This window comes from Microtus ochrogaster, chromosome 7 (genome assembly GCF_000317375.1).
Source record: "Microtus ochrogaster isolate Prairie Vole_2 chromosome 7, MicOch1.0, whole genome shotgun sequence".
Lineage (NCBI taxonomy): Eukaryota > Metazoa > Chordata > Mammalia > Rodentia > Cricetidae > Microtus > Microtus ochrogaster.
Genome location: NC_022014.1, coordinates 29,990,335 through 30,002,237, shown reverse-complemented (window position 1 = coordinate 30,002,237; position 11,903 = coordinate 29,990,335). Strand labels below are relative to the sequence as shown.

The 11,903-nt window shown below is 50.3% G+C and overlaps 1 protein-coding gene across 6 annotated transcripts in view; it reads left to right on the top strand.

Moving 5' to 3' along the window:
- The window catches only part of Myh10 (myosin heavy chain 10), a 131,164-nt gene extending 119,432 nt beyond the window's left edge, over positions 1-11,732 (top strand). For 5 of the 6 annotated variants that reach the window (XM_013347182.2, XM_005349821.3, XM_026780418.1 and 2 more), the window contains 8 exons: positions 511-672; positions 4,856-4,984; positions 6,231-6,319; positions 6,964-7,087; positions 7,163-7,371; positions 8,330-8,438; positions 9,326-9,498; positions 10,092-10,236. In XM_013347182.2, coding sequence (XP_013202636.1) covers positions 511-672; positions 4,856-4,984; positions 6,231-6,319; positions 6,964-7,087; positions 7,163-7,371; positions 8,330-8,438; positions 9,326-9,498; positions 10,092-10,236 — 1,140 coding nt within the window. Of the gene's footprint in view, positions 1-510; positions 673-4,855; positions 4,985-6,230; positions 6,320-6,963; positions 7,088-7,162; positions 7,372-8,329; positions 8,439-9,325; positions 9,499-10,091 lie in introns of all 6 variants that reach the window. The other variant, XM_026780414.1, reaches the window with a different exon arrangement.
- The last annotated feature ends 171 nt before the right edge of the window (positions 11,733-11,903 follow it).

Here is an 11,903-nt window from a genome sequence, read left to right as displayed (position 1 = left end):
CCCTCTGTCCTCTGCCCGCTGCCCTGTGCCCTCCCTCTGTCCTCTGCCCGCTGCCCTGTGCCCTCTGTCCTCTGCCCGCTGCCCTGTGCCCTCTGTCCCCTGCCCTGTGCCCTCTGCCCTCCGCCCTCTGTCCTCTGCCCTCTGTCCTCTGCCCTGTGCCCTCTGTCCTCTGTCCTCTGTCCTGTGCCCTCTGCCCTGTGCCCTGTGCCCTCTGTCCTCTGCCCGCTGCCCTGTGTCCTCTGTCCTCTGCCCTGTGCCCTCCCTCTGTGCGCCGGTCCCATCTGTTTGGGTCATCGAAACTGTGGGCCTGAGGTCTTCCTTCTTGGGTCTCTGGGTGCCCCCCAGGAGGCATGGCCTCTACCATGTGGTGGTTTCCAAGACCTTCTGAACCACATTCATCCATTAGTAATACAAAGGGACTGCTCAGTGACAGGGACCTCTGCAGAATGACAAGCCCCCCGGCCAAAGTAGCCAGAGCTCAGTGTAATGTAAGCCAGCACTGTCCTTCAGGTTCGAGAACTCGAGGCGGAGCTGGAGGATGAGCGGAAACAGCGGGCGCTTGCTGTGGCCGCAAAGAAGAAGATGGAGATAGACTTGAAGGACTTGGAGGCTCAGATTGAGGCTGCAAACAAAGCCCGTGATGAAGTCATCAAGCAGCTTCGCAAACTTCAGGTAAGAGTGGCGGGCTCGGCCTCGTGGACCAGTGTCACGTGGCCTTAGGAGAACCAAGCATGTGCTTTTTACACAAGATGAAGCCGTGAAGCTGGGAGAGACAGTGCAAGCACCCAGCCATCACACTGAGCTGCTGGCCCCTTGGTTATTGGATTTGCTTTTGAGGCGGAACTGGGGGTGGTCGTCAGGAGGAACATCTTTGCTAGAATTTGGTCCTGTGTCCCTAAACACCTTCAGTACTCTTCCACCCAGCCACATCCCCAAAAGGAAGTGGTGTGGCTTTCCTCCTTCAATGCTGTGATGTCATCCTTTCAGGCCACGCCAGTCACCACTCTGGTATCCAGATGACACAGTTCGTGGCCACAATGAGAAAGGTTATTCATGATACCAAGTCAGTGCAGGGTGGCCCTCTCTTCCATGGCTGGGGATAGGCACTGCCAGGGAAGGGTGTGAACTGTGACCACAAGGTCAGGAAAATCTCCTTTAACTTGTAATTCCACATCTTGAACATGCATTCAACAACTGTCTCGGCCAAAGCCTTTGTAAATGTCAGTGAGCCACTAGCCACTGCCTGGCAGGGCTGCGTGTAGATAGTGGCAGGAAAGCACCCGACGGCCAGACAGACCACAGACAAAGCCTCTGTGGGTAGTGGTTTTGCTTTCCTCTACTTTCATAAAGCTGGGCGCATGACTGAAGTTATAGGGGCACTCACTGCCCTTGCCCAGGACCCACCCAGGTTTGGTTCTCAGCATGCAGCCACATGGCAGCTCCTGTGAACTATACTATAGTTCACGGGAACCTGTTGCCCTCTTCTGGCCTCCATGGGTATTGCATACATGTTGTACACACAGGCAAAAAACACACATATTTTTTGTTTTGTTTTTCAAGACAGGGCTGCTTCACTGTGTAACAGCCCTGGCTGCTCTGGAACAGACTCTGTAGACCCAGGCTTGGCTTAGACTCACAGAGATTGACTAATTCTGCTTCCCGAGTGCTGGGATTAGAGGCGTATGCCACCACCATCCAGCTTTAAAGTTTAATTTTATTTTGACTTGATAATTATAAAAATATTGTTCATTACCAAAAAAATACTGAATTTATTTATTGACAGTTGTTTATTGAGATATACTCACACACCACAGAGCCTGTTTCCTTTGGTCTGGGGCATTGAGGTGTGTGTTTGTCCCGGGTTATGGAGGCCCAGCACAAATTACAGTCCTCCTACTAATTGCCTTTGCCGCCTCCTCACTCCCAATCTCTGCCACAGCCGTGCAAATGTGGTGCACTGGCTCTGTGTCTGATCAGCCTCTTGGTCAGTTCATAGAAAGGATTCCTGTATAGCATAGGCTTTGTGTCTGCCTCTTCTTGTAATGCCTTTCGAGGCTTTCCACGTTGTAGCATGAATAAGCACCTTGTGACTTTACTGCTGAGTAGCCCCGCTGCACCGCTGTGTGAATGAAGCAGGGATGTTCATCCATTCGAAACTGGGCACTGGGCAGTTTCTACTCTTCGGCTGTCAAGAATTTCACTAATATGAATAGTGAATGTAATAATAATAGAGTATTTTTCTGTTGTGCCAGCATCTTCCTCAGTCACGTGCCACTTTAGCTTTGTCAGTGCCCTCCCAGAACCTAGTGCTAGAGTCCCAGCTTGACGATCTGGCAGCAGGCCACAGAGGTCCTCCTGTCTCTGCTCAGTTGGGTTTGTGGGGGCTGAAACCTAAGCCTGGGGGTTTGTGCAGCAACCACTGTAACCGCAGTTACCCCTCCAGGCTCTTGTGTGCTCTTGATTTGCATCTTCTTACTAATGGTGTTGATGATCTTGTGTGCACACTGCTTTCACATTTAAAAACAGATGTCATTTGTTCCTGCCTGTGTATCTTTTCAGCTGCACTGTAATGATTTAGTTGAAGCAAGTACTCAAATTTTGTATATGCTCTGGCTATAATTTTTAAAGGCTCTAACTATGGTTTCGATTTTTTCTGCGTGTGCATAATGGAAGGGGCTCTGTCACCACACATTTGTGACATGAGAAGACGTTGAGAAGCCAGCTCACATGGTGATTCTACCTGTTGCTGTGCCACCGTGCCAGGGGATGCTGTCTGTAGCACAGGCATTTTTTATTTGGGGGCTGAGGGTACAGTATAGCCTAGTTGGTAAAGTTCCATGTATGAGCTCAGTGTTGATGCATGCCTGAATCTCAGCGCTTGGGGAGGTGGAGGCAAGATCAGAAGTTAAAGGTCAGCCTCAGCTGCGTAGCAAGTGTGAGGCAAGCCTGGTTGGCTTGGAGACCTGTTTCAGAAAGAGAATAACAAACTTTTAATTTTTGGTGGAGTCTGGTTTTCCTTCCCCTTTGTGTTTACTCAGTACACCACCAGCTCTGAGGCTGAGTTAGTTCTCGGCTGCTTCTAGGGGTCTCACGCTTCCGACTCAGGTTTGGCCCATTTTGCACCTAAAGCCACAGCTTCATTTTCTAGGTAGGCGTATCCAATTGTCCTGACCCCATCTGTAGACTGTGCTCCCCCACTGGATCATCTTGGCACACTCTGGGCTTTCAGTCCTGTCCCATGGACCTGTGTGGCCGCCCTGTATTCCTGCCTGTTTTTGGTTACTATAGCTTGCACTGCATTTTGAAATTGGGAAGTAGGGCTGGTAAAGGTTCATTCGTTTTCGTGATTGGTTTTTGTGAGCAATTCAGCTCGGATGGGCAAGTATTCTGGCATTCGAGAGCTACAGCTCTGATAGAAAGGTATTCTGGGCCAGGCATGGTGGCGCATGCCTTTAATCCCCGCACTCAGGAGGCATAGGCAGGCGGTTCTCGGTGAGTTCAGGATAGCCAGAACTGCTACACAGAGAAACCCTGCCTTGAAGAAAAAAATAAGAAAAAAAAACCTGAAAATATATTCTGGTAACCGGGCCAGGACTAGCACAGGTCACAGTAAGCACAGCGGTTTACAGCCCTGCTCTAGGGAAAGGCTTCCCAATATAACAGCTCTGCTCCGGCAGAAGAGGGCTTCCCCAGAGTTGTTACAACTCCGCTAGGGGAAAGTTTCCCCAGCAAAAGTGTTACATTCCTGTTTGGCTCAGCTCCAAGCCTGTGAAAAGTTGTTACTTCTCTCTGGAAAAAGGAGGTCTCACCCAAACCTCATTCAAGAGGTTTGTTGGGAGGGAAGAATCCAGGAGAGCGGCTGCCTCTGCCAGGGTGGAAACCGAACAGGTGCAGGGCTTACATAGGGCTTCTTAGGGGCGGAGTTTTTCCAGGGAGATTTCCAGGATGGTCAGATTTCAGTTACTTGAGCTCAGATTGGCTAGATCTTGTGCTCAAGGATTTGTTGGTTTTCTGCTTAGTGACCAGGGACAGAGTTGGCTTTGGTTTCAGGGCCAGGCTGTATTTCTTTGGCTGGCCCATTTTCCCTACAGTTTTGGCTATTCTAGCTGGATTCCTTGCAATTCTATATTAATTTTAGGATTGGCTTATATTTCTAAGCAAACAAAAAGAAGAAAAAAGGCAAGAGGCAACCAAATTTCTAAGTGGTTGGATGTAGCTCAATTTGCCGCATCAATTTAATTCCTCTGGTCATGAGCTTCTTGCTATGTATATGCATCTTGTCTGTCTGACGTTTTACAGTCTTTGTATGTGTTCTAGGTGTCCTTTAGGTTTGTGTTGAATGCAGCTTCTGTATATTCACCGGTATCTATCAGTCTAGCTGTGATGGCTTTTTTAGTAGAGCCCTTAAGATTTCCTAAGTGAAGATCATGCCAGAACCCACTAGGTTTATTCCTTTCTTCCCTGTTTGTCATCTTTCTTGTGGAATCAGCTGCTGACTTTCCCTTCAGGTTGAGCAGACGCCTGGGAGACTGGGCTCCCTACTTGCTGGTCTCTTAGATTAAAGCCTTTCTCCTCACTGCATGCTGACTACTTTATAATGGAAAGATCAGGTGTGACTTCTGCAAATGCTGAGGTGACGTGGTTTTATATTGATGCGTTTGTGCTTGTCACACAGCAGGTGACCCCTGGTTGTGGTGTAGATTCCGTGTTTGCATGTTACCAGCATGTTTGTGCCTATATTCTCGCAGGCTAACAGGCTGTGGTCTCTCGGTACCTTCGTTATGTCTGTATACTTTTTACGATGAAACAATACTGAGAACGAAATACTCTAGATCGACTTTGTATTTAACCCCAGGCACAGATGAAGGATTACCAGCGTGAACTAGAAGAAGCTCGCGCATCTAGAGATGAGATTTTCGCTCAATCCAAAGAGAGTGAAAAGAGACTGAAGAGCCTGGAAGCAGAAATCCTTCAGCTGCAGGAGGTATGTTGTCTGTCGTCCATGTTGTCCTTAGACTCTCTGAGATTAAGTGCGTTTTGTCACCTTCATGGTGAGGTTTCCATTCAGCACAAATGCTAGCACGCTGTTGCTTGCTTGTGTGTATTCCTCTGCTGGCTAAAGGCGGGATGGCTGATTAGTAACTGGTCCACAGCCTTCTAGAATCGCCCCTCCCCCCGTGAGAAAGGAGAGCTTGTTATTAGACATAAGCTTTGAGTTAGCCCAACCCAGAGAAGTGCTGTTCTGCTACAGTAAGAGACATGCACTTCATTCAGTTCCCGAGTGGAACATCTGTCTTTTCCTAAGGTGTCCACGAGGAGTATGTAGTATAGAACCCCCACCCATGTGATAAAGCACCCTGGAGTGTATTCATCTCTGTACATATTTTCAAATTTTCCTCAAAAGATAGTGACCCACAATATTGGCATGACAACCGTTCATATGAGAAAACAGTGGTACAGATGTGCAGCAGCTGGGTGAGAGACTGTCAGTCAGGGAGGAGCTGGAGAGAAAAGGAGCTCCCTAGGTGGCAGGGAACTGAAAACTGGACCAGACATGGAGCAGAGAGCGAGGTTTACCCTGCACACCAGCTTTCACTCCTTTCATGGTTTCTCTTTTATTGTCTTCGTGTTTCTTTCCCTTGGGTATTTTTTTTCTTTCTGTGAGGTGTGATGTGCTTGCACCAAGGATGAAGGCAGGGTCTCAAGGATGCTAAGCACACATGCTCTCCCACTGAGTGGATGCCCCCTGAGCGTGGGGACCGTGTCTAATACATTCACAAGAACACAAACATCTCTCTCGGGTCCTGCTCTTACTCTGTCCCACTAGTTCTGATGCAGTGGCTTCACTGTCACTTAATTCTGTATTTTTTTAAATTTCTATTAATGGTGTCTTTAATCCATTACTTTAAAAGTGTGGCTTACATTTATTTGTTTTTTAGTTGCTTTCTAGCTCAGCATACCGTGGTTAGTAGCTCCAAGGCCTAGAACACGCTGTGACTTGGTGTGGCCAGTGTCTCCTAGGGCTCAGGTTAAAGCGTGTGCTCCACAATAGGAAAGAATGGGCAGGAATGCTGGGCTGTAGCCACAGCACATTGTGGCAGTAAGGCCCTCCCTGGTAACGTCCTGTGTGGAGGGTCTGGTAGCACACTGCGTCAGCACATGTAGACCGCAGTGTGTGGGAAACATGACGGGAGCGCGAGGAGAACTGATGATGACGTAAACTTGTTTAGGAGCTGGCGTCATCTGAGCGAGCCCGCAGACACGCAGAGCAGGAGCGAGATGAACTGGCTGATGAGATCGCCAACAGCGCCTCTGGCAAGTGAGTCTCCGGGCAGCAGGCAGAAGGGACGGGTGTCTAGGAGGCGGTGGTACTCACCGTATCCTCTCCAGCCATGGCTCTGCCCTCACAAAGGCAGGGGACAGTCGCCTGACATGTAAACGTTGAGTGAGCTTGCTCATCTGTTCCGTCTCCAGTCTAAAAGCATGACCACAGGTCTGGGTCGCCTCAGGCACTGCCCATCACACACAACACACGGGTATGTACACACCTGTGCCAGCCCTGATGGCCTCACACGCAACAGGAATCCACAAACTGCACTTCAAGGCCTCACTTTCAGGTTCATTGGCTTGGCAAGTAGCCTCCTTAGAACCTTCCTCTGGTTTTTGTTTGTTTGTTGTTAATGATCACGTCTTTCGCCCAGGTAGGTTGCTTTCTCCTTGGAGTGCTAGGACATGATGACAGATTGTGCCAGGGCTTACAGTCTCATCTAAGGTCCTGGCTGCATTCTGGAGGCAGAGGTGGCAGCAGGGAAGCCACCACAGTGGTTCAGGGGACAGTGTCAGGACCAGGAAGACAGATGTGGGCAGGAAGAAAACCGGGTGAGGTGGAGCTCGTCCCTGGATCAGGGACAGACGCAGGTCACACGGTGTGCTGCTCCGCTGATGCCCCTTCCTTGTGCCTAGGTCTGCCCTGCTGGATGAGAAGAGGCGCCTGGAGGCTCGGATCGCACAGCTGGAAGAGGAGCTGGAGGAGGAGCAGAGCAACATGGAGCTGCTCAATGATCGGTTCCGCAAGACCACGCTGCAGGTGCCAAGCGGCCTGTCTCTGGGAGCAGCTGTGCTGCCTTCACACAGGCTGTCTGAACCATTTCTCCTCTCCTAGGTGGACACACTGAACACAGAGCTGGCAGCAGAACGCAGCGCCGCCCAGAAGAGCGACAATGCCCGTCAACAGCTGGAACGACAGAACAAGGAGCTGAAGGCCAAGCTGCAGGAGCTAGAAGGGGCTGTCAAGTCCAAGTTCAAGGCTACTATCTCAGCCCTGGAAGCCAAGATTGGGCAGCTGGAGGAGCAGCTTGAGCAGGAAGCCAAGTAAGATGCTCTTGTAGGCCTGACTGCCTCCACTGTCTGCCGTGGACTGGCCAGGCCACTTGGTGACAAGGTCCTGTGAGCTGTGAGACAGGTGCTCAGAGGCCAGGGCTCTGCCTGGCCCCAGCGGGAAGCCATCCCATTGCCCTGGGACTTCCCAGCACCACATCGTGGGTGCTCACTTTCCAGCAGATTAGAATTGTGATATAGCACAAAGCAGGTCCCCCCAATCTGACAGTTCCCACCACATGGTGAAAACTGGGTGTTGCACAGGACAGAATGGGCGGGCAGCTACAGCACTTAGCCTGCCAGAGCTGCAGCAGCCCACAGACCCCCGCCCCTTTGGGGGAAGCATGGGACCCAGAAATGCAGGACTTGCGTTCAAGTCCAGCACCCTCCAAACCCTGCATTCCCAGAATTGCATTCCTACTGCACTGGGCAGGAGCATCTGCAGGCACGCAGTGAGCCTGGTAAGGCTTTCACTGGCAAGCTTTAACCCCACCAGACCCAGATCCAGTTAGGAGGGAACTTTCCTGTCTGCAGGGATCTCTGTGTTAGTTGTGTGGAGCGTGGGCAGCAGTCCCGGGGAACAGGGTGGAGATCTGTTTCACTCCTGCGTGGAGTGTGGAGTTTGATATTCTCGTTAGCTCTAACAGCTCCAGTATTACAGTCAATAGTGAATCAATTCTAAATCCGAGATAATCACTTCATAAATGAGGTTGCTTTTTTTCCTTTGAAGTGATGAACACAAGTCTGTTCACTGTCATTAGGAGGTGCATGGTACACGTGTTGTGTGCACAGAACAGACACCATATTCAGTGAAAGGAGAGCCTGCTTTGGCTTCTGGGAGGTCTAAAAAGGCATTCCAATATGTATCATTTCCAAAGAGAAAGAATTTCAAAACTATTTCCCCATTTAAAATTAATTTCAAATCTCAAAGCCACTGTGGTAATTCTGACAGGGAACGAGCAGCTGCCAACAAACTAGTCCGACGGACAGAGAAGAAACTGAAGGAAATCTTCATGCAGGTGGAGGATGAGCGGCGACATGCAGATCAGTACAAAGAACAGGTAGGAGAAAGCCAGGTGGGATGGAGGTCACCACCCCGGGAATGCTTCAGCAAACAAGTCAGAACTGAGAAAATGTTTTCAAAAACTCGAGTATGGTGTCTGAAACTGCCTTGTGACATCCCGTGCCCCCCCCCCCCCCCCGTAACGATGAGGGAGGAGGCCAGCGAGGCTCTGAGGTGCGAGCCCTGGACTGGATTTTAAAGGAACATTCAGCTTCCTCCATTAAACTGCTTCACGGGCAAACAAGTTTCTCCCAGCTTCAACTTCTGACCCTAGAATAATAGTTCTTGGGTACAGTCAGCAGTCAGGACACTGAGTGGGGGGAAATTTGGGGACGTGTAAAGAATGTATGCCCGCGTGTGCACCCTAATACAGATACACAGCACTCAAGTGCTCACCCATACAAGCCTGCAATCCCAGGAGAGATCAAGATCAGGTCAAGACCACCCCTTGCCTGTAGCCTGTCATCCCCCCCAACACACACCCACAACCCCGTCTCTCCGTGCATACTGGGTGAAGGAACACCACGGAGGGCCATTGCCTTTGGCCCAGACCCTCAGCTGTACCCATGGGGCACTAACCAGTCCCTGGAGTCTAGAAGCAGAAGAGCCATTGGTGGGTTAAGAAGAAGGTGCTGCACTCTCCCAGGTGGCTGTGCTTGGGAACGGCCATGCTCCATGAGTGCTCGCCTTGTACACCGCCCATCAGTCATGTGTGGGGATAGAAAACTAGGTTGATTCTTGTATAAAAAGTTCCTGAGTGTAGCTTGCTCTGTAAATACTGGCTTTGCTAACTGAAGGTGAGTGACATCACCAGATGTCACACAGAGCCATGCTGACCCTCCAGGTAGATTCACAGTCTGCCTTTCGTTCATGTACCTCCCCAAGATGGAGAAGGCCAATGCCAGAATGAAGCAGCTTAAACGCCAGCTGGAGGAAGCTGAAGAGGAGGCTACACGTGCCAACGCGTCTCGGCGTAAGCTCCAAAGGGAACTGGATGACGCCACCGAGGCCAATGAGGGTCTAAGCCGTGAGGTCAGCACTCTGAAGAACCGGCTCAGGTAAGTGTTCAGTGACGTGGTGGGCTACAGGCTTGATCTGGGGAGGCTCCTGTCGATTCCTCGGGAACCTTTGTAGTAGGGAGTGGGAGAAAGGAGAGGGCAGGCCCGCTCACTGTGAACCGGACCAGTGGGACACAGCAGGCTCTGGTCTGGCTGGCGTCATCCACAGCCTCCACTCCAGAGCTCCCAGTAGACCTGACACAGAGCACTCCTACTGCTCTGCACGACAGTGAGGGAGCCCAAAAGCCAGCAGGAGTGAAAGGTTCACACGCGCTGCCAGAAAAGCCAGTGAGCCAGCGTAGGCCTCTGTGCGGTGGACGAAGGCTGCTGGTGTGGTCAGTAAACCAAGACTTGGTTTTTTAAAGGACTATAAAATATAAAAACAACGCTTCTTTTGTTTTCTGGCCTTTCAAGGATAGCTGTGGGGAGATGGAGCTTCGTCTTAGTCTTCCTTACCTGTCTGTCTAAGGAGGTCTTTCTGAGACCTCCAAGGCTGTGATGCCCCAGGCTGGGGTAGAGAGAGGGTGGAAACTGAGCGTTGTTCGGGGTTGAACAACCCAAGAGCCACGTGCTCTTGTGTATTTCTCTCCCAGGCGGGGTGGCCCAATCAGTTTTTCCTCAAGCCGATCTGGCCGGCGCCAGCTGCACATTGAGGGGGCCTCGTTGGAGCTATCAGACGACGACACGGAAAGTAAGACCAGTGATGTCAATGAGACGCAGCCACCCCCATCCGAGTAGACAAAGGAGACTGGAGGTGACACAGAGGACGGGCTGGAACTCCTCAACCCAATGCTAGTCTGCTTGAGCCCTGCACTCAATGGCAAGCTCCGGGATTCCTCACAGGAAGATCAACTGTGTCTTAAGGCTTTGTGGCCTGTGCAGACTGTATCCTGCTTCAGACTAGGTACAATGGCCCCCTTTTTATATATACACCTCCACCAGACATGCGTATTAAACAGACTGTCCATCGTTGCATCTAATTTCCATATACTCATCAAGAGACCACTTTATGACACATAAGAGGAGATAACCCTTTTTGAAACAAATTCCAGACCTTCTGTTGCCGTCGCTGGGCCTGGGGCCCCGGTGTTGCTCATTTGCTCTGCATGCTGTTCCTGACAGGTACCTTAGTTCTGCGTCCACGTGGCCCTGACCCCTCAACCACATCCAGTCTCTTAGAACGTTGTGGACCTAACCTTCGCTTGTCTCATTTCCTTTGAGTAATGATCACTGTCTCTGTGAGCAAACTGTGAAAGGGGCTTTGGAGGCTTAGGAGGGGTGGGTTGGACTGGGGAAGCAGCATCAATTTGGGGTTATCCTGCCCATGTCCCAAGGGGTGTCCCCACCATCTCATGTGAATAGAGTCTTTGGCCCAGGGCTATCTGCGCACCTGGGGTGGCCACCATCACGTGACTTCCAGGGGTCTCCTGAAGTATCTGGCTTGTTGGGATGAGTGAGCCACTGTGACCCTTGGGATGCTCACAGACGTCCTCTCCAACCAGCCAGAATCTCCTGCTGACCTTACAAATCCAGCCACTGCTTTGAGCCCAAAACAGGAACCTTGGTTTTGTGTTGGAGGTGTGTTCCAAGTTTGTTAATGAGGCTAAAGGACCTCAAGAACAGATGCCGTCTGCCTGAATGTTGACATCCCAGTGGGTGTGTGATCCTTCATTTTTTTCCTTTTCCCTTCCTTTGGACAGTGTTACAATGAACACTTAGCATTCTGTTTTTGGTTGATAGTTGAGCAAACTGACATTACAGAAAGTGCCTTAGACACTACAGTACTAAGACAATGTTAACTATAGGATTTGCCTCTAGAACAACGCCATGTGTTAAGTTTGACTGTGCTTCATATCATGTACCTCTCTAGTAAAGTAGGATAGACAGACATTCAGTGACAGCAAATCAGTGTTAATGACAAATCCCGATCCTTGGCAATGTGCTTGAAAACACAGACCTTTTGGGTTAAAAGCTTTAACATCTGTTAGGAAGAATTTGTCACATGGGTTTGGAATCTTTGACCTCCCCTGTATGGACTGTACTGGCTGCTGACCACCAGACACCTGACTGCAAAGATCTTTTCTTGTACGCCCATATTTCTAGACAATGATTTTTGTAAGACAATAAATTTATTCATTATAGATATTTGCGCCTGCTCTGTTTACTTGGAGGAAAAAGCACCCGTGGAGAACAAACAGACCTCAATAAACAAGAATAATCATGTGAACACGGAATCTGTTTCCTCACCTTCTGTTCTTGCTTTACCACCTGTGACCTGACCGGGGGGGGGGGGGGGGTTTACACGCTCTGCCCCTTGATGGTAGCTTGGTGCATGTGGTAGCCACAGAAAAGCCTCTAAAGCCTCTGTCAGCTCCATAGGTGGGAGTTTGCTCCTCAGGAGCCAG